General features: G+C 44.0%; 2 protein-coding genes across 2 annotated transcripts in view; one reads left to right on the forward strand and one right to left on the reverse strand.

The window, feature by feature from the left end:
- The window catches only part of CCL20 (C-C motif chemokine ligand 20), a 30,103-nt gene extending 19,850 nt beyond the window's left edge, over window positions 1-10,253 (reverse strand). The window contains exon 1 of the mRNA XM_077348857.1: window positions 10,115-10,253. Coding sequence (XP_077204972.1) covers window positions 10,115-10,145 — 31 coding nt within the window. The 5' untranslated portion in view covers window positions 10,146-10,253. The remainder of the gene's footprint in view (window positions 1-10,114) is intronic.
- SLC19A3 (solute carrier family 19 member 3) lies at window positions 7,170-23,261 on the forward strand. Its single transcript, XM_077348846.1, has 6 exons — window positions 7,170-7,345; window positions 9,935-10,095; window positions 13,724-14,537; window positions 18,348-18,540; window positions 20,582-20,723; window positions 22,599-23,261. Exons 2-6 carry the CDS (start codon window positions 9,946-9,948, stop codon window positions 22,758-22,760), a joined length of 1,461 nt encoding a protein of 486 aa, XP_077204961.1. The 5' UTR covers window positions 7,170-7,345; window positions 9,935-9,945; the 3' UTR covers window positions 22,761-23,261.
- Window positions 23,262-25,924: the final 2,663 nt, after the last annotated feature.

Below are 25,924 nucleotides of genomic sequence, written 5' to 3' on the forward strand. Positions count from 1 at the left end.
ATAAAATGCATTGATCAAAGTCTGTAGGTTCTGCTTAAGCCACAAGCTGAGGGAAACGCAATTTTTTATTTTTTAACCACACATTTTTATTCCTTAAGACAGTGGTCCACAACCTTTTTCAGGCTGTGGACTGGTGGGGGGGAGGGCGATCCGGGCGCTGCGCACGCGCAGCAGTCCATGCACAAATGCGCATGCACGGCAGGTCCGTGCATGCAGGCACGAAATTGCCACGCATGTGCGTTTGCAGCCACGCATGGCGCAAACGTGCATGTGCGGACCTGCAGCACATGCGCGTTTGCGCTGGCAGCCACGCTTCCCTCTCCCCCCGCAAAAAGAAGCTTGCTGGCCCTGGGACGTTTCTCACTGCACAGGGGGGCGAGGAGAGGGAGCTGCGGCCCGGCTCTGGGCCGCAGCCCGGTGGTTGGGGACCACTGCCTTAAGACATGATATAAGTTATTTTGAAGTGGTGGGGAATGATGCTTTTGCCGAAATGCACATGGGCCTATACATTGTGACAAAAGTCCTTTCAACATCACTTGACGTGATCTTTCTTTGCTGGGGATGCCAAGGATTAAAACCTTCTCCATGCAAAGCAGGTCCGTGGCCCCTCTTCAGTGTTGCAAGAAAGAACCTGGCCGGCTGCTGTACTCATTGCCTTGCTCTGAATCCCTTCAGATGTCACAAGAGAAAAAAATCTGTATTGACTATCTGCCTATAGTCATTCTTTTGTTGCCAGGCCTCCTGTCCTAGAACAAAGTTTGAATCCAGGGGCACCTCTAAGACCAACAAAGTTTTATTCAAGTCATAAGCTTTTGGGTGCACACACAGAGCCTCAGATACAAATGTGCATGTACACAAAAGCTTATATCTTTAATAAACCTTTGTTGGTCTTAAAGGTGTCCCTGGACTCAATTTTTGTTCTGCTGCTTCAAACCAGCATGGCTACCCATCTGATTCTGCCTCCTATCCTAGGTATGTGTATCGCTGCCAAGCCAGCCTGACCGCCTTCTACATTTTCTGCCTGTTATAGCCCATCCCTGGCGAACACCTCTCCAAGTTCAGGGGAAGATAGATGATAGCAGTGAAGGATTGAGCCAAGTCTCCTTCCATTTTGCAACTATAACACAAAAAAAGCAATAGAACAAAAAATTAGTCCATAAATATTGTTGGTCTTAAAAGTTGCCACTGGACTGAAAGTTTGTTCTATTGCGTCAGACCCAACAAATCTACCCAGCTAAAGAGAAGAAGCAATCAGGTTTCCCCACTACCACTTAAACCACAAGTTGTCAAACTGCGGCCCTCCAGATGTCCATGGACTACAATTCCCATGAGCCCCTGCCAGCGAATTGTGGGAAGGGCTCATGGAAATTGTAGTCCATGGACATCTGGAGGGCCGCAGTTTGACTATCCCTGGTAAAGGTTTAAGGCTATGGAAGAGACTATATGCCCATGTGACAGAAAGTTATCTCAGTCTGCTTTAATTAGGAACTGTATAGCTGTTATCTCATTCCAAAGATATGAGCCTTAAATAAATAACCTTCAGCCCTGGTGAAGTACATGTATTTATGATGGTAATCCTACAATGTACCTTCCTATCAAGGTCCAGAAAAAGTAAATCTCAGATGCAGTGTGGAGCTAATAGTGTATAATGGTAGAGTAGGATTATCATCCTTAACGGGACAGAAGATTATTTATAAAGAGACCTCTACATTTTATCTCTGCCTTGAGTCAGTTATTGATTTGAAAGCAATTTCAGATTGCTCCAGCTTTTTTGAAATTATTGTTGATTTGTTTAAAGTCTGGAGCCATTGTATTATTTGTATGTTTGATTACTGAAGGCCATTTGGCCAAAACGCACATGGGCCTATAAATTGTTTTAAATAATTTGGTAGTAATGCCTGTACTTTTTGTATAATTATTTTCCCTGTGTATGTGGAGTATATGAATAATTAGGCCTTTATATTTTGATTTCCTTAATCTTTGGATTATTAATTCATGTTTTGGGGTTAAATTCTCCCCCCTCCCCCACCTCTTGATTGGTCACCTAAAATGATTGCAACATTCAGTGTCCCCTAACAGCATTTCCTGTACGGTGCCTGTTGGCTGCAAATAAATCATCTGAGGACATAATGCCATGATAGAAGAGGACTCTTTAGCCAGTCACTCTGAATATTCTTGGGCGGGGTGTGTGTGCATGATGTGCAGTTCACTAGCAGCATGTGGTGTAGGGAACAGTTAATGGGAAAACCAGAACTGCAAACATTTCAGATCAAAGGTCAAAACAGAAAGGACAGCCAGAGATATGTGATCGGAGCTTTCCAGAATGCTTGGGGAGAAAAGGGAGTTTAACACAGCCACCCTCTGCATAGTTTCACTAACAGAAACGATCACCACCAGTCCCCTCCCCGCCTTTATCATCTGCGGTGTGTAGCTAGCAGGAAATATTATATATCTAATTAATTTATTTAAATATATGTCTATCTCTCTTGTCCTGCTAAGTTCAAGGCAGCTGAAGCAGAAAACAGCTTCCTCCCTTCTTTCTGGCTTCTCATCCTGAGATCGAAATCCTTCTCTGGAATCCCAGAAGTAAAACCCTGAAATGTCAAGTCAAAGACTAAAATCTGGCAACTTTGCACACAGTTACTTGGACAATATGTCAAGTTGTGCCTCAAGGACCAAACAACAAGAACCCTGGAGATATAGACTAGCTGCAAAAAAATAACCCGGGGGAGATCAGAAAAAGCCCTCCTGGCTACTTTGTTTCCCAAGAGGGAAGAAAGGTATTAATATTGTACCTCTCTTTCTCTTCTGGGAGCTTAAAACAGCACAGGAAAGGGCAATTCTGGCAGGAGAAATGGAGGGAGAGGACCATTTAGTACAGCCTTAATTCATATTGTACCCCTCCTCCACAGCCACTTTTTTTCAATTAATTACATGTTGTTTGTCCCTAAGATGTTTGACATGGTAGTTCTGTGGTGACAGAGAACTGGTGTAAAATACAGTTATGTTTAACCCATGACACTTCTTAGGGAATATGAGAGCAGGTCAGCTGAGCACAGTCAGTTTCCCTTGTCTCTTTGGCATCAGGACCAAACAGCAGATATTTTGTGTGAAACAAAGGAAAAAATGCCCTAAGTCCTAAGGTCTTGTTTTATTTGTATAAAACCCAGAAACAGAATGATATAACTGAATGAAAAATATGTCCTTGTAAGAACTATACTTTGCTAATTCTGTGCAGCATATATGAAATGTACTATGTCTGACTTGTCCCATTTCACAGCCTACAGATTTCTCCTCATCTTCAAGTCCAAAGCAAGACATGGGATAATTGACTCTACATGAGAACCAGAGAGTTATGGAATGGCAGGGAGAGACTTAGAGTAATGAGGGAATTTTCAAGAGGGTTCTAACTGGGCATGCTCTGATTAGTTCATTTTCATCACCTGACTCAGGCAGGCCCCAAACTATAATTGGCTAGGGCTGCCAATGAGAGATGGGAGCACTTTTCAAGAGTGACACAGTGTACTGATTTCACCAGAAAGTAACATCCACACATCAGGGGGCAACACTCTGGCTTTTGGGCCAAACTCTATGGTACAATTTGTCTCTAACCATAGAATTTTGCCTCCAAAACAGAACCCTTCCCCCAATATGCTGATGTCACTTGCTGGGTAATATCAGCACATCAATAAAAATGTGGCGTTCTTCTGGCTTCGGGTAAGTTTGGGAGGGCATGGTGTGTTCAAAAAGTGGGGGACCCCTGCTGGGCCCAGTGAATCTCAGAACCCTACAGCTGGTCTAAGACTTATGAGACAACAGGTTAGCAAGGATTTTGGAAATACTGAAGGCCTACACCTATGAATTTCTGTCAGCATTGTAAAAACATGCTTGAACTGAAGCGAATGCTGGCAGGGGCTCCTGGGAATTGTAATCCATGGATATCTGGAGGGCCGCAGTTTGACTACCCCTGCTTTAAAGTGTTAGGTAGTTATTGTTCAAGTTGCCTCATTTTAAAGAATTATGCTTTGACTAATATGTATTGCTAGATTGATATTTCTAAATTTCTTCTAATAAACTATTTTGTTGTACACATTTGGTTAGTTGCACACATTTGCTCTGAGAACTGACAGGATTCAGGAAGCAACTCATTAACATCAGGTTTTGCTGAAGAAACTAGTCACTATCTGCTAATTTCCATGACGACAAAGTTCATTTTGTCATTGTGTCATGTAGATACGGCAGCAATAATTCCAGCATGATATTTACTAGTTTAATTCCTTTGCAACGGCCACTTGAACTACAGTGGACTGGATGTCTGTTGAAAAACTTTGCACTGAATTCATAATTCTGTGGCAATATAAACTACACTGGTGAGTAAATAGCCAAGGGGAAGGTGGATAAAATGGCGTGATTGACTTTGTGGGGGAGGGGCAGTAAGATGTCCTCAAATGTGGCAATTATTCAAAATAATGTGGATAACAAAAATATCTACTATACTCATGCAAAATGAATGTCACTCTTGCCTCGTATCTATATTTTGGAAAACTTACACTTAAACAACATTCTCCCAACTCTTTTGGACACTAAAATAAGCAAATTCTGTAAATTTAAAATAAAAGAATGATAAAACTAAGAACATTTGATTTGTGTACTTTATTCTGAACAGGGAATGGGTGTTTCTTTTAAAAATTATTTTAAGGGCTGAGGAGGAACTACTGGAGAGGGGAGTACCTTGCAATAGACCCTCAACACAAAATGAGCTCATCTGTAGAGCATGGGGACAAGAATTTTCAAGCTATATAGAAAAAATGTATGGGAAGAAAAATAAAAACTTTATGATAAATGTGAGTGTCATTGTTCTGCCCAAGCTCCTTTACCCCCTTTCCCTTTAGTTCTCTGGCACCTCACAACTTTTACAGGATTTTTCCCTTTGAACAAATCAATATTTTTGAGAGATCGTACTCAACCTTTGGAAAATATCAGTTTTTTCCTGGCCTCACTCTGTGACTCATCGAGCATCAGCTGAGTAAGATAATGATGCTTTCATGTCTTCTACGTGAGGGGTCTCTGACATTCTCTGCTATATGAATTGCATCCTTTTCACAAACAAAGCCTTTGTGATTCTCTTCCTTGAGAAATTATAAAGCACATCCTTATCCATTGTTGTTCCTCTATATATTTGTGAAACAGCCTAGGGGATAGGACATGTCCGGCTGTCCAAGTTAGAATAGGGCCAATCAGGGTGCAGTCAGCTTTGCCCTGATTGGCCCCTGCAGCTCCCACCCTCCATCCCTGGACTCTAGCCTCTTTGCTCGCATATGCCTCAGTGCCTGGAGCCAGCAGCAGGTAAGGGGAGAGGGCCCTGGGCAAAGGGTTGTGGTGGAGGGCTTGCTAACGAGGGCCTCTTGGCCTGCTAGGAGCTCTGTCCCAGCCCTGATAATGAGCTGCCCAGCCCCTTCCCGCCTCACTTGATCTGGCTGCGAGCTGCAGCCCAAAGCCATCTTAAGCTGCCTGGCAAGGGGTTAGGGAAGGGGGCCCTTTCAAGGCCCATTCTTAGGAACGGGCTTTGAAGCTAGTATGTGGTATAATTCACCTTCCTGTGTAGCTATAAATTAGATAGTTTATTGCTATTTTGTTTTATCTACTGGTTCATCAACAGTTGCAGCTGGCAACCTTGCTAGTAGTAATAGAAATTTTCAAGTCCCTAAGACAGTTCCTCAACATATTCTTTTTAAACTATCTTTAACCCGCTCCTAGTGGAGCAGATTAAATAATCGGTTAAGGGCTCCGAGGGTGGGCCCTGTCCGTGATGAGGAAGGGTGCCTGTCGATTGGGCCCTCCGAGTGTCAGTCCACCGGCAAGGGTCCAATCGCGAACCGCACACAGTGCGGCTCGCGATTGGTCCCTTGCCGGAGGACTGACCAATCGGGAGGTGCAAAGCGCCTCCCGAACCGCCCCCCTTCCAGCTTCCCTACCTGCCGCCGCTCACTGCCATTTTGTCGCTCCAATGCGGCCCAGACGGCCGCTGCCTCACGATGCACCCTGCCGCCGCAAGCTGCCGCGGCCCACCCGCCGCCTCCGCGACACCTTGTCCTCCACCACACCAACAGCAGCGCACCGCCACCGCACCCACCGTGCCGGCCGCTGCCGCACCAGCGGCTCCTGCGCCAGACCCTGCCCTGCGGCTGTGCGGCCCGCCCGCCCTCCCACCCTCCACTGCCGACACCGACCGCCTCGCTGCCGACCCAACCACCTACACCCAGGCTCCATCAACACCAGGTAGCCCACGCCGCCAAACTGCGCCGCCCAACCTGAGCCGCCCCAGCGCCAGCGCGCCTCCCCAGCCCCGCTAGCGCCCGCTGCATTAAGCCTGCAGCGGGCTTATTTCCTAGTCCTCTATAATTGCCAACTCTAAATGCTTCCGGAGGAATATGTAAAGTCCATGCCAGCCTAGTATACTTTAATCAGAAAGACCTAGGAAGTGAAACACATAGATCTTTCAGTGTTGTATGAATTGCCCTTGTCTTTAAGAAGAATGCATGTTATTTCTTTGATTAATAGAAAAAAATGTGGTTAACCATTAACAGTGGTTTCTGGTTGGTAATTAGAGTTGCTATAGCCAGCTTGTGAGAAGTGCCTGGAGATGGTAGAATTTCAAGAAGAGACGGACTTAAGCAGGGTCCTAGAGGAGATCAGCCTTGACTGCTCCTTAGAAGGCCAGATCCTGAAGATGAAACTCAAATACTTTGGCCACCTCATGAGAAGGAAGGACTCCCTGGAGAAGAGCCTAATGCAGGAGTCTAGCAAACCCATTTCCACCTATTTTTTTCCTTGATAATGCTGTCAGAAACAATCTCCACGGTGGAAAATATTTCTTCAGAACCAGGCTACAAACCCAGTGTTGTGAGCACAACTATATTACATAATACATTTTGCTTGGCTTTTTATATGGGTAAAGGCCATGTCATCAGTCCCTTCTTGATACTGTTTCTACTATGCTAAAGAACAGGAAACATATTACTAATATTAAATTAAAGCATGCTTTTAAGATTCTTTATTTTTAAAAGTGGATGCTGACATCAAGCCAGCTGTGAAGTTGTTCAGGGAGGTGCCAGTATTAGAACTTGAAAGACCAGAATAACAGGTAAGCATGAAAACAGAGACCACACTAAGTATGAGACTGTAATTAGAATGTCAGAGCAACGAGATTTAACTGCAGGGACATTCTGTAGAGTGGGAAATGCCAAGAAGACAGTGGGAACTGCAGCATGGTGGAAATAACATCCAGAATAAACCACATTGAAAAGATTCAACTCCAACTGGATTTTAAAAACTGGAACCCAGGGTAAGTAACTGGTTAGATGAAATAGTTGTTAGAATGGAGAAAGAACGGAAAAGAGTTATGTTTATGTGAGCAACCTACTTGAAAATGCAGCATGAGAAACTAGGAAGATCAGAGATACTAAAAATAAAAGGGAATTATTTTGTAATAGTAATAGTAAATAATAATAGTAAACAAAGGGCAGTAGGGTGCTATCAATTTTTGATGCCTTGAAATCCAGAGCCCAAATGCAGATTCCTCCTTAAGCAAAATACTTGTGGAAATTTCAAGGCACTGTCAATTGGAAAGGAGGTAGCTGTAGCTCAGAAGCAGAGCATCTGCTTCCCATGTAGAATCTTTGCCACATCCAGTTAAACGGATGAAATAATTAGTGATTAAAAAGACCTCTGCATGAATTCATGAATGTATATGTTAGGATTCTTTTACATGGCTATATTTGAAAACATGCAAGAACATCCCAAACCAAATGAAAGATTGGGGGCTTTTTTTGCAAGTCACATTACAGATACAACCCAACTTAAACAGCCCAGCACTAACCTCATTCCTTCTACATGAATCCAGAAGCAAAAAGCAAGTAAAGCCCATTTTTGTTGTCCCCACACCCCATTTGTTCAAAAAATCATAGAGCACTACAAGTAGGAGGAACAATATGGCCATAACAAGTTTGCTCAAGCCAGCAGGGGTGCCAACCGGCAAATGAGCCAAATCAACAACTGCCTACACACATGTTTTCCCTGTTGTGGCCCTCACCTTATAGAATGCCCTGCCCAAGGAGATCGGGGAGGTTCCCACTCTCCTGGCTTTCCACAAACTATGCACAACTATTCAAAAGGGCTTCTCTGTGCAGGAAATAGGGCTGCACTGCACAAAGTGATTAGGGGTGGTCGGTCTATAAGGCTGTATAGGATTATTGTAAGTAGGACCCTATTTTTGAAGTTTCTCCACCATTAATGAGTTGTATGAATAATTATGCTAGGCTTCTGTTCTTTCTGGTGGCTCCAGACTTCTTTAATTCTAATGCATTGGTTATTGAGTGTCCCATTTTTGTGATTGTACTACTTCAGTATGTGCAATCTGCCTTGAATACTTGTGAAAAAGGTGGACTAGGAAGGAAGGAAGGAAGGAAGGAAGGAAGGAAGGAAGGAAGGAAGGAAGGAAGGAAGGAAGGAAGGAAGGAAGGAAGGAAGGAAGATTTCAAGCAAATGATGTTTTGTCTTTACTTCACTCTCAATGGGTATCTACATGGGCCTTTTCTCCTTCTTAGCTTCATGTCTGCAATTTGATTCATTTTGTAGTAAACGAGTAGGAAGTGTTTGTACTTCATAGAGATGCTGAGGAATTCCCTATTTATTTTTAAAAATATAATCTAGTTGAGATCATTTTAATAAAGCCTAAAGAAAACTGGATGAGATGCCAGTGACACCTTCAGAATCTGGGGGTGGGGGGAGTTGTAGCTAGCTATTAGATAAGCATAATTTCTCATAAAGGGCTCTAGCAAGAATGGCTGTAACCCTCAGAAAGAAGCTGAATACAAGAGGACAGAATCATTCATGCCATGATGGGACATGTTCAGTTTTTACTGGAATGGAAAAGTTAGTCTGTATGTTGCTAGAGTCTAAAGACATTTTTGATACAATGAAAACAAAAAGATCTTTGTGTGCATGTTTTGAAAAGCAGATTAATTAAAACTTGACAAAGTTATCAACCCTTGACATCTTTGTGTTTTAACAGATGAAAACATATGGGTCTCAATTTTTTGCCCCTGTGTTTGAGAATAGCCAAATTGTATGAGGACTGTTCTCAGATTTCATTGTGGTGGTGCAAAGAATCTGACAGAGGTGGAGGCAGTGGCTCCCAGCTGAGGCAGCAGGGAATCAAACCTGGCTTGCCAGATTAAAGGTCTGTGCTCCTAACCACTACACCAACCTGCTTTGAGATGCTATCCAAAACCAATTTTTAAAAAAGTTACAGTCCTAAGTAGTCTTATTTAGAAGTAGGCACCACTGGTGACAATGGGGATTCCTTTCAAGACAGTGTGTTTTAATGAGTTTAGGAAAACCATGCCGTTAGATACTGAAGGTCTGGCTGAACTGAACTGAGATTTCAATGTTCAGAAGTCCTCAGTTATCATCTGTTTGATAATAATACAGCCTCATCAAGCTGTTTACCATTACATTTTAAACTGGAATGGAAACTTTGCCATGACAGATTTTCCAGGTAGTCTCTCACATGCCATTAAAATCCAATCAAGCACAAAATAACTAGAATGGCTAGAATCGAATCCATTAGGACCTTGGGAAACCAACAAGCTTTCAAGAATCAAAGTTCTCTCCTTTGGATATTTGGTAAAGGGGAGCTTTGATTCTCAAAAACCTATACCCTCAAAACCTTGTGGGCCTCCAAGAACTTGAATCTAGCTGTTCAACTGCAGACCAGCACAGCTATCCTATGAAAGGAACTAGAGTTTCTTTGAGTTGTCTATTACACACATGAAAAGGTCTCTATTATGTCACTTAAAGGTTTATTGAGCAGGTGATGAGTCCTGCTCTGAAAGCAAATTACTTCCATTTGTTCTTATATTTTCTATTTTAGCTGGAAGTACCATGGATTGCTGGAGAAAAATACAAAGAAGTGGTTGGATTTTCCCCACCTTGATTCTGTGCTTATATGGCTTCTTTGTCATGATGAGACCATCAGAGCCTTTCCTTACACCATATCTAACAGGACCTGATAAAAACCTGACCATTGAGGAGGTACTGTAAAACTCTTTACCTGCACTGGGATGTACAGAAGTGTTGGGCATTTTCAGACTGTGTTTTCCTGGATTGCATCATTAATCTGCTCTGACCACATGGTCCCAGTCTCCACAAGTATTCTGGGTTGTTGGGAAATCACCTTTCACAAGCCATTAGCTGCAGGTGCACTTCTCTTGGAATTCTGCTGTGAAGGAACTACTGCAAAAAACGGGAGAATGAGTTCCCAGACTCAAGAACAAGGTTCTTTTAGCCCCCTACCTTTCTAACTAGGGTAAGGGGGGAATTACTAAAAAGAAGAAGAAGAGTTGGTTCTTATATGCCGCTTTTCCCTACCTGAAGGAGGCTCAAAGCGGCTTACAGTCGCCTTCCCATTCCTCTCCCCACAACAGACACCCTGTGAGGTGGGTGAGGCTGAGAGATGCTTGGCCAGAACAGTTTTATCAGGGCCTGTGGTGAGCCCAAGGTCACCCAGCTGGCTGCATGTGGGGGAGCGCAGAATCGAACCTGGCATGCCAGATTAGAAGTCCACACTCCTAACCACTACACCAAACTGGCTCCAACACTGAAAAAAACAGAATGAAGCCCCAGAAACACTAAGTCTGTCCACACATACCACACCACTGACTCATCTTAGTATCTACTCCAGCAGGACTTCCTGGTCCAACCATCTGGCACACTCCAGTTTTTCATTAACTCCAAGGCCTCCTTTTTTTTCTTCAGAGAAACTGAATTCCTTATTTCCTGAGCAGAACATGTATTCTTTGGAGTTACTGCTTAAGAGGATTATACTGGAGAAATCATTTTAATCTCCACACACACATCCCTTGAAACTGTTTATGTGTGGGAAGGTGGCTGTGCTAATGCCATAAGCATCTCTTGAACAGTGACCGTGACGCCTCTGCAACTAATTTATCCATTTGCTTTTGTCCCACCCCTTTCATCAGAGATTGCAACTCCACTTTCTCAAGTACTCAAAACATAACCCTGTTGTAATTGTTTGGTACATAGGCACTCCCAAAAAACAATACTAGAGCTATCCCTTTCCTTTATGGGAGGAGGGTGATGATGCATTTCCTGTGGTTAGCAGTCTGTGAGCCAACTGTTAGCTGCACTGGGGCAAAGTGGGGAGTTTGGGGATGATGTAAGGAAAAAACCCAGCAATAATGTACTACATCATGTCTCCTGTTTCCCACCCACAAGATCAGCTGTCTGTCTAGCTAGAGGAGACCAGTTTAGTGGGAGGATTAATGCACAGGCTGTGTTATTGAAACTGTGCATTAAAGATTGGTCTAGGAAACCTACGTACCTCTGCTAACTAGGGAGAGGGGTATGGAACAAAATCAGAGAAGGAGATGAAGGAACAGGGGAGATGGTAGAGAACAGTGGTGGCTCCTATCACTGTTTGTAGGGAGGGTGTTCACTTCTTGCTGCTATATCTTGCTGCTATAAAATCAAGGAAATGCAGCTCACTAAACAATCCTGGTTCCTTCATTGTACATGTCTACAATGCACATGTACAAGGCAGATTTTACCCAGAAGCCAAATTAAGTCTGGGTGGGATATAGGGTTAAACTGCTTGTGAACCTCCATGTTCAGATAAAGTAAACCTCTGAATACTAGTGCTAGGAGACAACATGAGAGAACATGTTGTTTGGAAGCAGTGCCTGGGTTGGAGCAGAGTTGCCTGAACCCCTCCAGGGGTGGAAAGGAGGCAGAGCAGGAAGCGTGCCTACCCACCTTAGCCAAGGTACAACTTAACATCTCACTCTCTGCAAGGAATTTGGGAGTGATCCTGGATTCCTCCTTGTCTATGGAGGCCCAGGTTACAAGGGTAGTCTGCATGGCGTTCTACCACCTGTGCCAAGTATGGCTACTAACACCCTACCTGTCTTTGAACCACTTGGCTACAGTGATTCACGTAACGGTCACCTCCAGATTGGATTTCTGTAAGTTGCTCTACATGGGAGTACCCTTGTCCTTGACCCAGAAATTGCAGCTGGTACAGAATACAGCTGATAGGGTCCTCACAGGAACATCTTGGAGGACCCATATCCAGCCTCTGCTGAGACAGCTGCATTGGGTGCCAGTTGTGGCCCAGATCAAGTTCAAGGTTTTGGTATTAACCTTTAAGGCCATACGCAGTCAGGGACCTTCTGCTTCCTTATGTGCCCCACAGGGCACTTTGTTCTGCAGGTGTGAATTTGCTGAAGATCCATGGCCTAAGAAAGGTTCACCTGGCCTGAACCCGGACCAGGCCTTTTTCAGCCCTGGCCTCAACCTAGTGGAATGAGCTCCCAGGAGAGTTGAGGACGCTGATGGAGCTCTCACAGTTCTGCATGTCCTGCAAGATAGAGCTCTTCTAGCAGGTTTTGGGTTGAAGCCAGGGTATTTAAGATCTAGGTCCCTTGCTGAGTCAACGAAGTCATGTTGCTCCCTATTAGCCCCCTGAGACACTTATACATCTTCTGTTGAGTGGGGATGGGGATGGGTATTTTATCCCGCTGCCAGAATGTATTGGAGATTTTATGTTTTATGGGGATTTTATTGTGGGGCTGACAATTCTGTTACCCGCCACCAGCTGGTTACGGATGTGTTGGGCTATAAATCAAATTATTGAATGGATGGGTGAATGGATGGATGGATAGCCAGGTCTATGTCCTGTCTGTAGGTCTTCTGCAATCTCTTCTGATAGGCTGTCCACCATGTAAAATTGGAGGCCAGACTGGATAAATCACTGGTCTTATCTAGCAGTCATCTCCATCAGTTGGGAGGAGTGGGAAGCTAGCAGCTGCCACTAGCAGAGAGAGATAACCTAAGCCACTGTAGAATGCCCTACGGGCCTTCCACAAGGAGTGTCCATTGATAGGATACTTAAGAATTTTGTAACATCATGAAACAAGCTCCCCAGAAAGGTGTGCCTGGTCTTCAGGAAGAAGTTGAAGAGCATTCTGTTTCAGACTGCATCTGGTTATGTTTTTTGGCAGTCCTGAATTGTGGTTTTAAATCCTGTTCTTTATGCTTTTTATGTATTTGATTTTATGTGTTTCACCTATGCTGTAAGCCACCTTGAGTTTGTTCTAAACCAGTGGTTCTCAACCTTAATAATGCCATGACCCTTTAATACAGTTCCTCATGTTGTGGTGCAAGTGTTCTTTCACAGAAATTAAACCGAAACTGACCAATGGTGTGAAGATCCATTGTTCATGATTGTATATTAATTGTTTTTTTTTCCAGGGTTTCTCAGTTGTTCTGCCTCTTGTCCTACCATGCCGATCTCACTCTTTTCTGCTGCTCCAGACAGATGAAGGCTCGATCTCAATCTACCCCACAAGGCTGTTGTGCGGATGGCACCCCTCCTCCCTGGCCAAGCTGCTTGCCCTGCCGTGACCCCTGTGAAAGGGTCGTTCAACCCCCAAAGGGGTCCCAACCCCCAGGTTGAGAACCACTGCTCTAAACAAATAAATATATCCTTCTGTTTGTCCAGGATATATTTTCAGTCACTTGCAATGTAGTCCTATGCACATACTCCAGTCTAAGCCTATTAACTTCAAGGGGCCTTGACCAGCATAACTCTATGTAGGATTGCATCATTAGTATTACAGGATTTTTCCTTTTCCCTTTCCAGGTAACACAGAAAATTTTCCCAGTTTGGACATACTCTTATTTGGCTCTGCTGTTTCCTGTGTTCGTGCTTACAGACTACATACGCTATAAGCCTGTCATTATCATCCAGGGAATTAGCTTAATTGTTACTTGGCTGCTGCTTTTATTTGCACATGGTGTGTGGGCCATGCAGCTGCTGGAGTTTACCTATGGAATGGTGACTGCTACAGAAGTGGCCTACTACGCCTACATATACAGCGTTGTCAGTGTAGATCATTACCAGAAGGTGACAAGCTATTGCCGAAGCATCACTTTGGTATCGACCACAGCAGCTTCCTTGTTGGGCCAACTTTTAGTCTCTTTAGCCCACGTGTCTTATTTTTATCTGAATGCCATATCCTTGGCTTCTGTCTCCCTGGCATTTATATCTTCATTCTTTCTTCCAATGCCAAAAAAAAGTATGTTTTTTCATAGAAAGTCTTCCCCAGAAGTATCCATTGGACCAACAGTTAAGAATCCACCAGGCACATCCAACCTGCCAAATCACCAGCAGGACAAAGAGGTTAAGATGCCACCTGAAAATTCTCAGGGAACTCACCAACCATTCAAAAACCAAGACTCCAAACACTTTCTGGCATTACTTGTGCAACTGTGCAAGGACTTGAAAGAATGCTACACCACAAAGAAACTTCTTTACTGGTCAATATGGTGGGCATTAGCCACTGCAGGCTTTAACCAGATCTTAAATTACATTCAAGTGCTATGGGATGATAAAGCGCCTTCCCATAGCTCTGCAGTTTATAACGGAGCTGTGGAAGCAATAGCAACATTTCTGAGTAAGCTTATTGGTTTATATCTAGCATCTATGTGGACTATGTCTGCTTGTCAAAACTTTGTTTCTGCCTGTGCAGCCTAAGGGATAAAAATGTTATACAACCAAAATATAATAAACCTTCAGATTTGCCTCAGACCAGAGCCTGGCACACATTCATATAATTATGACCAACTTTGGTATTTCATTTATTAAAATAGGGATTGTGGGTAAATGCATGCAGGTCTGCTGCTTGCATAGAAATCAATAGGACAGACCTTCAGCACAGGGTTCAGTGCATGCATAAGAAATAGAACAGGTAAGGGGGAAATATCATTTTGGCATGTTTATCTCTAAATCTTAGTTGTGTCTAAGAAAATGCAGCTGGCAACATGAGCTGCAGCTTCTGAACAGCAGTCAGATCAGGTCAGGGTAATTGGAGAGAAGATAAAAACCACTAGGCCAAACTAGCAGTACTGGTGGCACTAGCCTCAGTAGCAGGCAGCTCTTGACTTCGCAATAAGTTCTAGGAAAAAGAAACTTTCCATGTTAGCTTCAGTCTCTCCTCTTTCCATCCACTGACAACCTTAAACTTTAAACAAGACAGCCAGGCACCAGAATAATGTGGACTAGATTGGCTAAGCATGAATGTCATTTTTTTAAAGAGAGTTTGCATTGCACCAATAGTAAGTAGTACTGGCTTTTTGATTTTGTTATTTGTTTTAATAAATGAATATATATAGGTTGCACCCTAAGCAGTGATAAAAGTTATTTTTACCCACCAGTGTCAATTGACCAAATAATTCATTTATCTTGAATGAAATGACATCTAAGAGAATGGTGGAAAGACATTTTCCCTGTTTGGGTATGTTAGTGGAACCAGAAAACCATTTTATCTGGTGTTTACTTGCACGAACAGTAGAGAAATTAAAAAGGCTGAATAGCCAATCTTTGAAAAGTGGGACACTGCTACAGCTGTGCAGAATATCACTGTGTTCCTATTTATAAATGCGGGCAAACAAGACCTATTCTACCTGTGGACTAGCTGCCTACGATTCTGTGTAAAAATTAAAATGCTTGGCTTTGACTCACAAAAGGCATCACAACCCGAGAATCCTACATCAAAGAAATCACATCCTGTTTTCAGCCTACAAACCAGCTGCAGTCATTAGACCAGGGCCCATTCTGCATGGGCAGGATAATGCACTTGCAGTGTACTTTTGCAGCTGGATTTTCATGTGCAGAACAGGAAAATCTACTTCTAAAGTGCATTGAAAGTACATTAACTAATATGTGCAGAATGGGCCCAGAATTCTTTAAATGTTGCTTTTGATCAGGAGTGGTTTAAGGATTCATGGAGCCCATAGTACCAGAGCACTTTAAAGATTTGTGGGGCAGAGTACAATTGTGGTCAGAGCAGCCAGACTGTGGACAGAGGGGCTTCTCAAGGGGGTGTCACTCCAAGTGTCCTTAAAGAGGGAAAAGGAGAGTGGAGAAAAGCTATAATCCTGATCCATGGGGAGAAGTCATTGTGCAGGGCCCGTAGCACATGCTACATGGATAAACCGGCCCTGCTTGGGATATTAGAACATTGATGGATATGAACAGAGCCTTTTTCTGCTGTGGCTTCTAGGGTTTGGAAGGAGTTGATAGTAGAAGTTAGCAGATACTCTTGGAGAGAAATCATAAGCAGATCTACTCAGAATGGAAGTTCCATGTTATTTATTTGGGCTTACTTCCAGGAAAGTCCTTAGGTTTGTACAGTTAATTGCTTATCTTTTATAAGGCTTTTACTCTGAACCCTGTTTGGTTGACCAGCTGGTGAGCTGACCGCTGTACTTGCAGCCTTGTAGTGCTGATTTTATTGTGCATTGTTTTCAAAAACTCTTTTTATTTTTATTGGCTTCTTTGAATACTTGGAATTTTTAAAAATACAATTTCACAATATCTCAAAAGGGAAAATTGATATAGTGAACACCATTAATCTGCCGTTCCACTGAACTAACCGGAAGGAGCGGCTCAGTAGAAGAGCTTCTGCTTGCAATGCATAAGTTCTCAGGTTTGATCTCCAGCTAAAATGACCAGGCAATAGGTGATCTGAAAGACCTCTGCCTGAAGATGCCAGAAATTACGTATTGTATGGCACGTGTGTAATATAACCAGGATCTCCAAAGACTGTCTCTGGCTGCCAGGCAAGAGACATTTTGAGGTGGTTCGCCATTGCTTGCCCCTGCATCACAGCCCTGGTATTCCTTGGAGATTGCTCTTCCAAGTGCTTGCCAGGCCTGACCCCTCTTAGCTTCCGAGATCAGAGGGGATTGGGGTTGCCTGGGCTATCCAGAGAGCAACTGCCAGTCTGTGTGTGAACGAGACCTTGGGGTACTTGTGGACTGTAAACTAAACATGAGCAGGCAGTGTGATGCAGCGGAAAAAAAGGCAAATGCCATTTTGGGCTGTATCAACAGAGGCATCACATCAAAATCACAAGATGTCATAGTCCCATTGTATACGGCACGGGTCAGACCCCACCTGGAGTACTGTGTGCAGTTCTGGAGGCCTCACTTCAAGAAGGATGTAGATAAAATTGAAAGGGTACAGAGGAGAGCGACGAAGATGATCTGGGGCCAAGGGACCAAGCCCTATGAAGATAGGTTGAGGGACTTGGGAATGTTCAGCCTGGAGAAAAGGAGGTTGAGAGGGGACATGATAGCCCTCTTTAAGTATTTGAAAGGTTGTCACTTGGAGGAGGGCAGGATGCTGTTTCTGTTGGCTGCAGAGGAGAGGACACGCAGTAATGGGTTTAAACTTCAAGTACAACGATATAGGCTAGATATCAGGAAACAATTTTTCAGTCAGAGTAGTTCAGCAGTGGAATAGGCTGCCTAAGGAGGTGGTGAGCTCCCCCTCACTGGCAGTCTTCAAGCAAAGGTTGGATACACACTTTTCTTGGATGCTTTAGGATGCTTAGGGCTGATCCTGCATTGAGCAGGAGGTTGGACTAGATGGCCTGTATGGCCCCTTCCAACTATGATTCTATGATTCTATAAGACTGACCTTGATACACCAAGGATCTGATTCCATATAAGGCCACTTCATGTGTGTTCATATCGTGACCCACCTTCAGGTCTACGGCTCCATACACTAGAAAGTTAGAAACTATGAAGCTGTACATGTGATAAGACAGGCTGTTAGACTATGGAAGCTCATGCCACATTAAAGTATACCAATGTGCAGGTTTGTTTGTAACACCTCAGCTGCTCTTTTTGGAATTATTATTGTACTAGAAATATAACCCGCTGTATAAGGGATACAGCGGGCTCTAGGTACTTACAGTTTCTTGTGTCCCGCGGGGACGGCTCTCCGTGGCGGCTCCGTCGTGTGAGCGGCGGCGGGGGAGGCAGGGAGGGCCCGGCAGCCACGCTCCGCGCAACTGCCGGGGTCTTTGTCTGGCAGCAGCCCGACGCGAGAGGCGCTTTGTGCCTCTCGCCGCATCAGGCTGCTGGGCAGGGAGCCGGCTGACACGGTGAGAGGCGCTTTGCGCCTCTCTCCGCGTCAGGCTGGGAGCAACTGCACGGCTCGCAGTTGCTGGGGCTGGGAATCTGTCCTGAGGAAGGGTCCAATCTGGACCCTTCCTCATCACGGACAAATCCCACCTCAAGAGTCCTTAACCATTTATTTAGTCCGTGGCGCCCGCAGCGCCACGGGCGGTTTAAAGATAAGTATCTCCATCTAACCCATAGAAACACTGTGCTTTTAAAAACATGTTAAATTTTTCTTAATTCATTTTGTTTCTCTACAGAGTGTAACCAGTGTTCAATGCCTTTTTTATTTCCAGGTTCAATAGCATCGCTGGCTGTGGGATATGTAAAACTGAACTGGGATCTAACAGGGGAACTGGCCTTGGGAATCTTCTCCGCGCTAGATGCTGGTTCACTCTTCTTGATGCATTTTACTGGGAATATTTGGGCCTGCTATGTGGCCTATCTAGTTTTCAAGGCATGTTACATGCTACTGATCACCATTGCAACGTAAGTAAGTGTAGGCCATTCGTGCCCTTTACTTAACTCTCAGTTTGGGTTATTTCTTAAGGAACTGTTAGACAAATGGCAAAAAGGGGGAAAGTTCAGGGAGATCACCTGCAATATGAAAGTTACCGAGAGACAGCACAGAAAGCTCACTTGATGTTTACTTCTCATGAGTTTTGTTTTATGGGTTCCATAATGAAATCAGAGTCCAGTAGCACCTTTAAGACCAACAAAGATTTATTCAAGGCGTGCAAGTACTCTTCTGAAGAGGAATCTGAGGAACAGTGCTTGCACTCAAAAGCTCACACCTTGAACAAATCTTTGTTGGTCTTAATGGTGCTACTGGACTCTGATTTTATTGTGCTACTTCAGACCAGCATGGCTAATCATTTGAATCCGTTCCATAATGGTATGCCCCACTCTGCCCCTGAAGTTTGGCTACACATGCTGACCAATCCTCATGGCCAGAATTCCTACATTTCTACACCTGTAACATAGCCAGTAAGTTCAAGTAATGTTGACAAAACAAAAACTGTAAGTTTTATATTGAGCCTATGTTCATGATGAATATACCTTAGTTTCTAAAGTATACCTCCCACCTTTTCCTTCCATCTTCATATCCCAGGACAGGCTAACAGCTTGAAGAGCCAACAAATTCTAAATTCCCCAACCCAAGAACCAAGAAGACACTGATGGTGTCACCACTGAACTGGAAGGCACCTCCAGGGTCATCTAGTCCAACCCCCTGCACAATGCATGAACTCACAACTACCTGCCCATCTACAGTGACCCCAATCTCATGCCCAAGTGATCCCTCCACCAAAAATCTCCAGAATCCAGCCTGGTATGGAGGAAATTCATCTACCATCCCACAGCAGCATTTAGTAATTCCCTGGGTATGCAAGGAAGGGCCCATATGTGAGGATTTAGAACAGGGCCCCACAGTCTATTTGAGACTGTGGGCACATTTGGAATTCTGACACAGCATAGTGGGGGCAGCAACAAAATGGTCGCCATAGGAGGTAGAGCTATCACCAGCCACAAAATGATGTCCTCAGCTTACATTCTGTTAACACAGTACAGCTGGCAAAGTAACATGTTTAAAAATTGCACTGCCAATCAAATCTACAATAGCCAACTAGAAGCCTTGCTGGGGAAAAAGCCTTACCTGGTCCTTCCCTCTTTGGTGTAATGGTTAGGAGTGCGGACTTCTAATCTGGCGAGCAGAGTTCGATTCTGCGCTCCCCCACATGCAGCCAGCTGGGTGACCTTGGGCTTGCCATAGCACTGATAAAGCTGTTCAGACCAAGCATTAATATCAGGGCTCTCTCAACCTCAGCCACCTCACAGGGTGCTGTTGTCCTATGTGGTGGTGGTTTTACCTTCTCTGTGGAAAGTTTGCTCTCCTGGTAGCTGCTCTGGTGCAGCGATGGGAGCTCAGAGGCTGTGGACGTGGGCAGTTGCGGGACAGGCCCTTCACCTCCACACCTGCCATGAGACTTGCAACTCAGGGATGTTCATAGCTCACTTACCCTCCAGCAGCAGCTTTTTCAAGAGGGGAAGTGTTTGATAAGCCACACTGGGTAAAAATGGGGCAAGGGGCATCCTGGAGAGACTCAGCCTTCCATCCTTCTGAGGTTGGTAAAATGAGTGCCCAAAGCTTGCTGGGAGTTAAACGGTAATGACTGGAGAAGGTACTGGCAAACCACCCCATATTGAGTCTGCCATAAAAATGCTAGAGGGCGTCACCCCAAGGGTCAGACATTACCTGGTGCTTGCACAGAGGATACCTTTATCTTTAAAGTTATTGCACTGCAAGTGAAACACTGGGTTGAAGCCCACGGAGTTGATCCACTGTTAGTATCTATGAATTCACCCAGGGCAAAAAGTTCTCTGCTTGTGCCAGAGTAGTGTTAGAGGAGGGGCACTTTTCCTCCCTCCCCAGGCACCAAACAGCTTCTTACAATGTCTTTCTTGTACAAGGAAAAGTGAAACTATTACTGTGAATTGTTGCTGATATTTTTAACTAAAAGTTTAATCTTAGATTTCAGATTGCCGTCAGCCTCAGTATGGAACGTTATGCTTTAATGTTTGGATTCAACAACTTTGTTGCACTGCTAATTCAGACTGTGCTGACTGTTACCGTGGTAGATTCCACAGGGCTAGGACTGGATATTGGGACTCAGGTAAAATTATGTATCTATTGTTACATCATGGTGCTAATTCAGGACCTCTTTGCTGGAGTGGCATTCTCAGACTCAGAGCCTGTCTCCTGAGTTTTCGGTCTGGGACCTTTGTTTGCAAAACTCACAGATTGGCCAAGGATTGATCTTCTTCCTCAGAGATGCACACTCAGCTACAAGTGCCTGCTTTTCCTAGGATCCTCTTGCTTGCTGGAGGGATGCTCACTCTCCAATGAAGATGAGATGAGACTCCTTTTGTGTCTGGGTTGTCCCTCAACCCTGTGCCATCTCTTGCCCAGAGTAGCTGGATCCTAGGTAGCACCAATGGTGGATGGGCTCAAATGTGGGCAATCCAGGTCAATTTCCAGGCCTGTAAATGCCATTCTACTAAAGATGTTAAAATGCGGGTTGCGGGGGGAGGGGGGGGGGAGATGGCTTTGCCACATTATGGAGCTTCTCGCACTTGGACTCGGGGACCCTTTGCTGTCCTGCCCCCACCCTACTTACATCCACCTTGTGATGTCCTCAGGTTGTTCACCTTTCCCCAGCTCATATGCTGCTTACTGACCCCGCAGCTTCCATCAAGCGACTCCTGCTGTGGCCTGCTCCCCATGGGCTGCTGTGACCTGCCTTTGTGCAGTGTACACCAGCGGCAAGTTGGTGAGGGCATGATCTGAAGCACTGAACCGTCCGACCCTATTCTCCGAAGCAGATGTCAATGCTGCATCCCCCTCCTGCCTACAGAGCACTGGGTCGGAGGAGCTTCTCTTTTGTCACTGCCTCCTTTCTCTTCTTAGACCCACCAGTGGGAGATTTCTTGGAGGTCTTTTTTTCTTCCATACTTTAGATTCTTCTGAACTTCACTAATCTACTAAGCTTTGGTTTGTAAAAGTGCAGAACCTAGGCTGACACATCTTGCTTGGAGTGGCAGAGCTATTCAAACTGGAGAGGTGGTCTTGTTCCATCCCAAGTCAGTCACACATAAACATTCTGTAGTACTGCCTGGAGCAAGAGGAGGCATGACCAAACCAGCTTGGATGCCTTTTCCCACTGATAGAGAATGAAGTATTTTCTATATGTAATCTCGCAGAAAAGTATGAGCCCCCCCACCCCCTGCAGCAATCTGTGAAATTTGAGAAAGGGCCAGTCCCTTACCATACATTTTGTTTCCTTTCTCCCCCTTACAAGTTCCCCCCATCCCTTTCCTTTTGTAAAACTTACTTTCAGCAACAGTGAAAGGTGTGTGTGAAAACAAAGGCTGCTTCACAGGCCTGAAAAAAAGTGGTTATTGTTTGGAGCATCCTTTGCTAGTTTAGAATGTTCTGTGCTGGTTTAATACCTAGCTGAAATTCCAATTCTTTGAAGTCAGATTGTAGAAAGCTCAGCATTTTAAGCGGCTTGTTTAGGAAGCTGGATTTTGCATAGAGAACCATATTTTGTACCTTTCAGAACTGTAAGACAATCACAGCATACATATAATAGTCCCGATTAATAGTAATTATCCAAATATTAAATAAAGTCAAGAATGAATGAATGAACGAACATAGAGCTTATAGCCAAAAAACTCACCATATGCAGAAACTTACATTTGTTCATTCCACAGTAGACAAATTTGGACCCCAGTTTCAGACATCAAAGTTCACTAGAAATGAATTAATTAAACTTTGCACAAATGGCATTTGATTATCTATGAGTATCAGAACAAGTTTTTTGTTATACAGACTAAGGGAAAAATAGATGTAAGCACTACAGTCAAGGATCTGGGAATTATACTACTCTGTAAGAAATGTTTAGACAAAATGGTTGATACTATCATTGGTAACGAAGACAGCCATTTTTGGAGATGTTTCATTACCTATTTCTCTTTATTTTTTGCAGTTCCTCATATATGGCAGCTATTTTGCTGTAATAGCTGCAATTTTTCTAATCAGAAGCATTTACACTATCATCTCAATCAAATGCCAACAGAACATTGCTGGAAATCCTCGAACAAATGAAGCAGAAGATCAGAACATCACTGGCTATGCCACTAGGTTATGAGTGTATCCAAATGACTGAGCTGTTGAACAAAAAGGAGAGTCCTGGCCTATTCTATCTGAAATTACTAAGGCACGAAAAATAAGGCTGCATAAAAACCACCAAGGCGAATTATTATCCAGTTTAACAGATTTATCTTGTGGGAGCAAAAAAGAATACGGAATTTGTTTATTCAATTGAATAGTAAAGCCAGTTCTTATTTTACCTCAACGTTTGGAAAGAGAGCATACGTTTGAGGTATGCTATGTCTAGCATACTTAATATTTAAAGATTTGTCTCATTGCAGCTCCACAACCCACATGGCTTGCTTTCTGAGGGGAGTGTAACTGACTGGCGGAGGGCATCTATGGAAACCTCTGGTGGTGAAAGCTCATGTTCTGCTTGGAAATATAACCTATACATAATTCAACTAATCTTCATTGAGATAGCCGTGGAAGTTCCCGTCCCATTAAGGTTAACTTGTAATTAAATGTGATTTAATAAAATAAATACATATAAAATCTTTACTCATTTATATATCATAGGGCCAGATAAAAATGAAAATGGGTAAAAATGAAAACAGCTGATGTGTTTCATACATGTATATAGTCCAATTTATTTATTGTGGGGAAGAGGGAAGCACCAAAGTCTCCCAAGTCTTTTCCAGAATACTAACCCTTGACGTGTAGTTTTCAGGTTAGAAAAGCTAGTATATTGTTATTCAAGGGAAATGCAGTTACTTAGAAAAGGTTAATCTCTTCTTAGGTTTCTCCTTTCAGTTAGCAATCTGAACTACTTTATCTTTCCGTTATCATGATACTCAGCAGTTCCCCATCTCCAGTAAAAATGGATACCCAATACTGCATTCATAGGAAGCAAGTGAAGACAGGGAGAAACGCAAATGAAACTTCTTGGGAGGAGGGGAATTTTAATTTGAGAACAAATTTTAAGGGTTTAAAAAAATCCAAACTGCTGTGAAAGCCACACATTCAGACTTGGAAGCAGGATTCGCAGTTCTGAGAAGCTCTCTCAAGCAAAGCTTACTGGAATTTACAAAGAACAGAACTTTAAACTAACAGTCACCAGTATCACAAATTGTCAAATCCAAAGCAAAACAATCCCATACAATACTATGATCAGATGTATTACTAGGACCATATCTGTACAGAGGGGTAAAACCTGCGTGGCATCCTGCTTGTAAAAATGGGATAGTAAGCCTTGCATTTGCAGCCCTCCATACGGGAGACCCCACCTATCTTTTCCCTCTGCCTAGGCATGCCTTTTTGTCAAAAACAAGCCAAACTCCTCCCCCCCCCCACCCAATCCTTGGCTTGTCAGTCACAACAAGCCACCAATCACAAGCTTGCGGCCCGGGAAGCTTCTTACTGCGGGAGGGCGGGGAGAGGGAATCAGGGCCGGGCCGCGCGGCCCGATGCGCGGGTGCGGCCCATGCGGGCGCGGCCTGATGCGTGGGCATGGCCCGCGGGCGCGGCTCAATGCCCTGCCGGTCTCCAGCCTCAGAAAGGTTGGGGACCACTGCTCTAGTGGACTGAAACTTTCTCCCCCCTAGCCCCCAAATTATTTTTAAAGGCACTTCATCTTTGCTACGTGGTAATGCCACAACACAGAAGCATTTTAAATAAAAACGTAACATTTCTGCATTGCTATGGAGAAACACCAGAATGATACTGCATTTCTCTCCCCCCCCCCCCCCCCCCACACACACCTTGGGATTCGTGGTCTTTTAGACTCTATTTATGTCTGGGTAGATGTGTGATTCTGGAAATGGTAACTGGACCCCAATGAGTGATTGTGTGTGAACAGTGGGCTTAAAAACAAAGTGCACACACGGCTGGATGATCAGGCGAAGGCTGCTTCATCCCATGCCCCACCTTTCCCCGTTCAATCCCCACCTCCAGAAAAGACAAATGGGACTGTATTTTGCCTGACTGATTTGTGAGAGGACAGATATTGTAACTGGAGCCTGAAGATAAATTTTGTGTGAACGGTAGGCTTTAAAACAAAGAGCATGCAAGCCTGGATGACTGGGAGAGGGCTGCTTCATTCCAGGCCCTGCCCCCTTCCCTGTTCATTCCCCACCTCCAGAAAAGACAAACAGGACTGTGTTTTGCCTGCCTAATTCCAAAAAGACTGTGGACAACTTAAAATTTTTATTTTACCTTTGACAATGTAGCTTTGCAGTCCCGCAGCAATGCAGACGATGCCATTAAAAAAATAAATCTCAGAGCAAGAACTGGAGAGGGGAGGGCAGGTGCGAGGGCAAGACAATGCTAGAGGGACTGTCATGCGTTTCCCCCTCTATACAGGGTTGTCTCTTGGCTGCTCACTGATGGGATGCAAAATAAAAAGTCGCAAACCACTTTTTGTGATTTCCCTCATCCTAAGGCAAATCTGGGCAAAACTCAAGCCAGCCTCTGGACAGCCTCGGGATGCAGGCGATGTAATGTGGAGGGGATTCTAAAACTTGCCAGCAACCAGAGTCTGTCCAGAGGAAGATTCCTCATGTAGAAATGGTCTATCAAAATATGTCAGCAAAATTATTCCTAAAATTCTTAATAATGAAGCTGTACATTAGTTCTAAACAGCAATGACAATTCCATGACAATTCCTCCAATATCTCCTACTCCTCTACAACTTTTCCTTTATGTTGTCCTTCCAAGCCTATTAGGTACATCAGACAACTAGACAATGTGATGGGCCCCACGTCACCCAGTGAGTTTTATGACTGAGTTAGGTGTGCCACATCACAAGAAAGGTTGGGAAGAATTAGAATAAGGCTGTAGCAGTTTTAAGAATGGCTAGATGTCACCACATTTGTTAGTGAGTTGATTTTTAATAATATCTAATTTTAATTAATAAACCAATTGTTTTTATGTATTTTAATCCACAATATAAACCACCCAAGTCCTTACAGGAGTAGGGAGGTATAAAAATCCAATAATCAATAAATGAACAGCAGAGCCAGTAACACAGAGGAACACACACATTTGATTGCAGTTCTAGGAGTTCAAATGTGGGAAGGGGAGATGCCCCAGGTGGGCACGTACACAGCTGTGCTGTCCAACAATATTCTGTACGATCACCACACTTCTGAGGTTTCTCAAAGCCCAAAGAATATTTCAGGGATTTCTTGACAGTAAAAAGGTTGAAAACTATGTAAGCCATAT

Source organism: Paroedura picta, chromosome 8, assembly GCF_049243985.1.
Source record: "Paroedura picta isolate Pp20150507F chromosome 8, Ppicta_v3.0, whole genome shotgun sequence".
NCBI lineage: Eukaryota > Metazoa > Chordata > Lepidosauria > Squamata > Gekkonidae > Paroedura > Paroedura picta.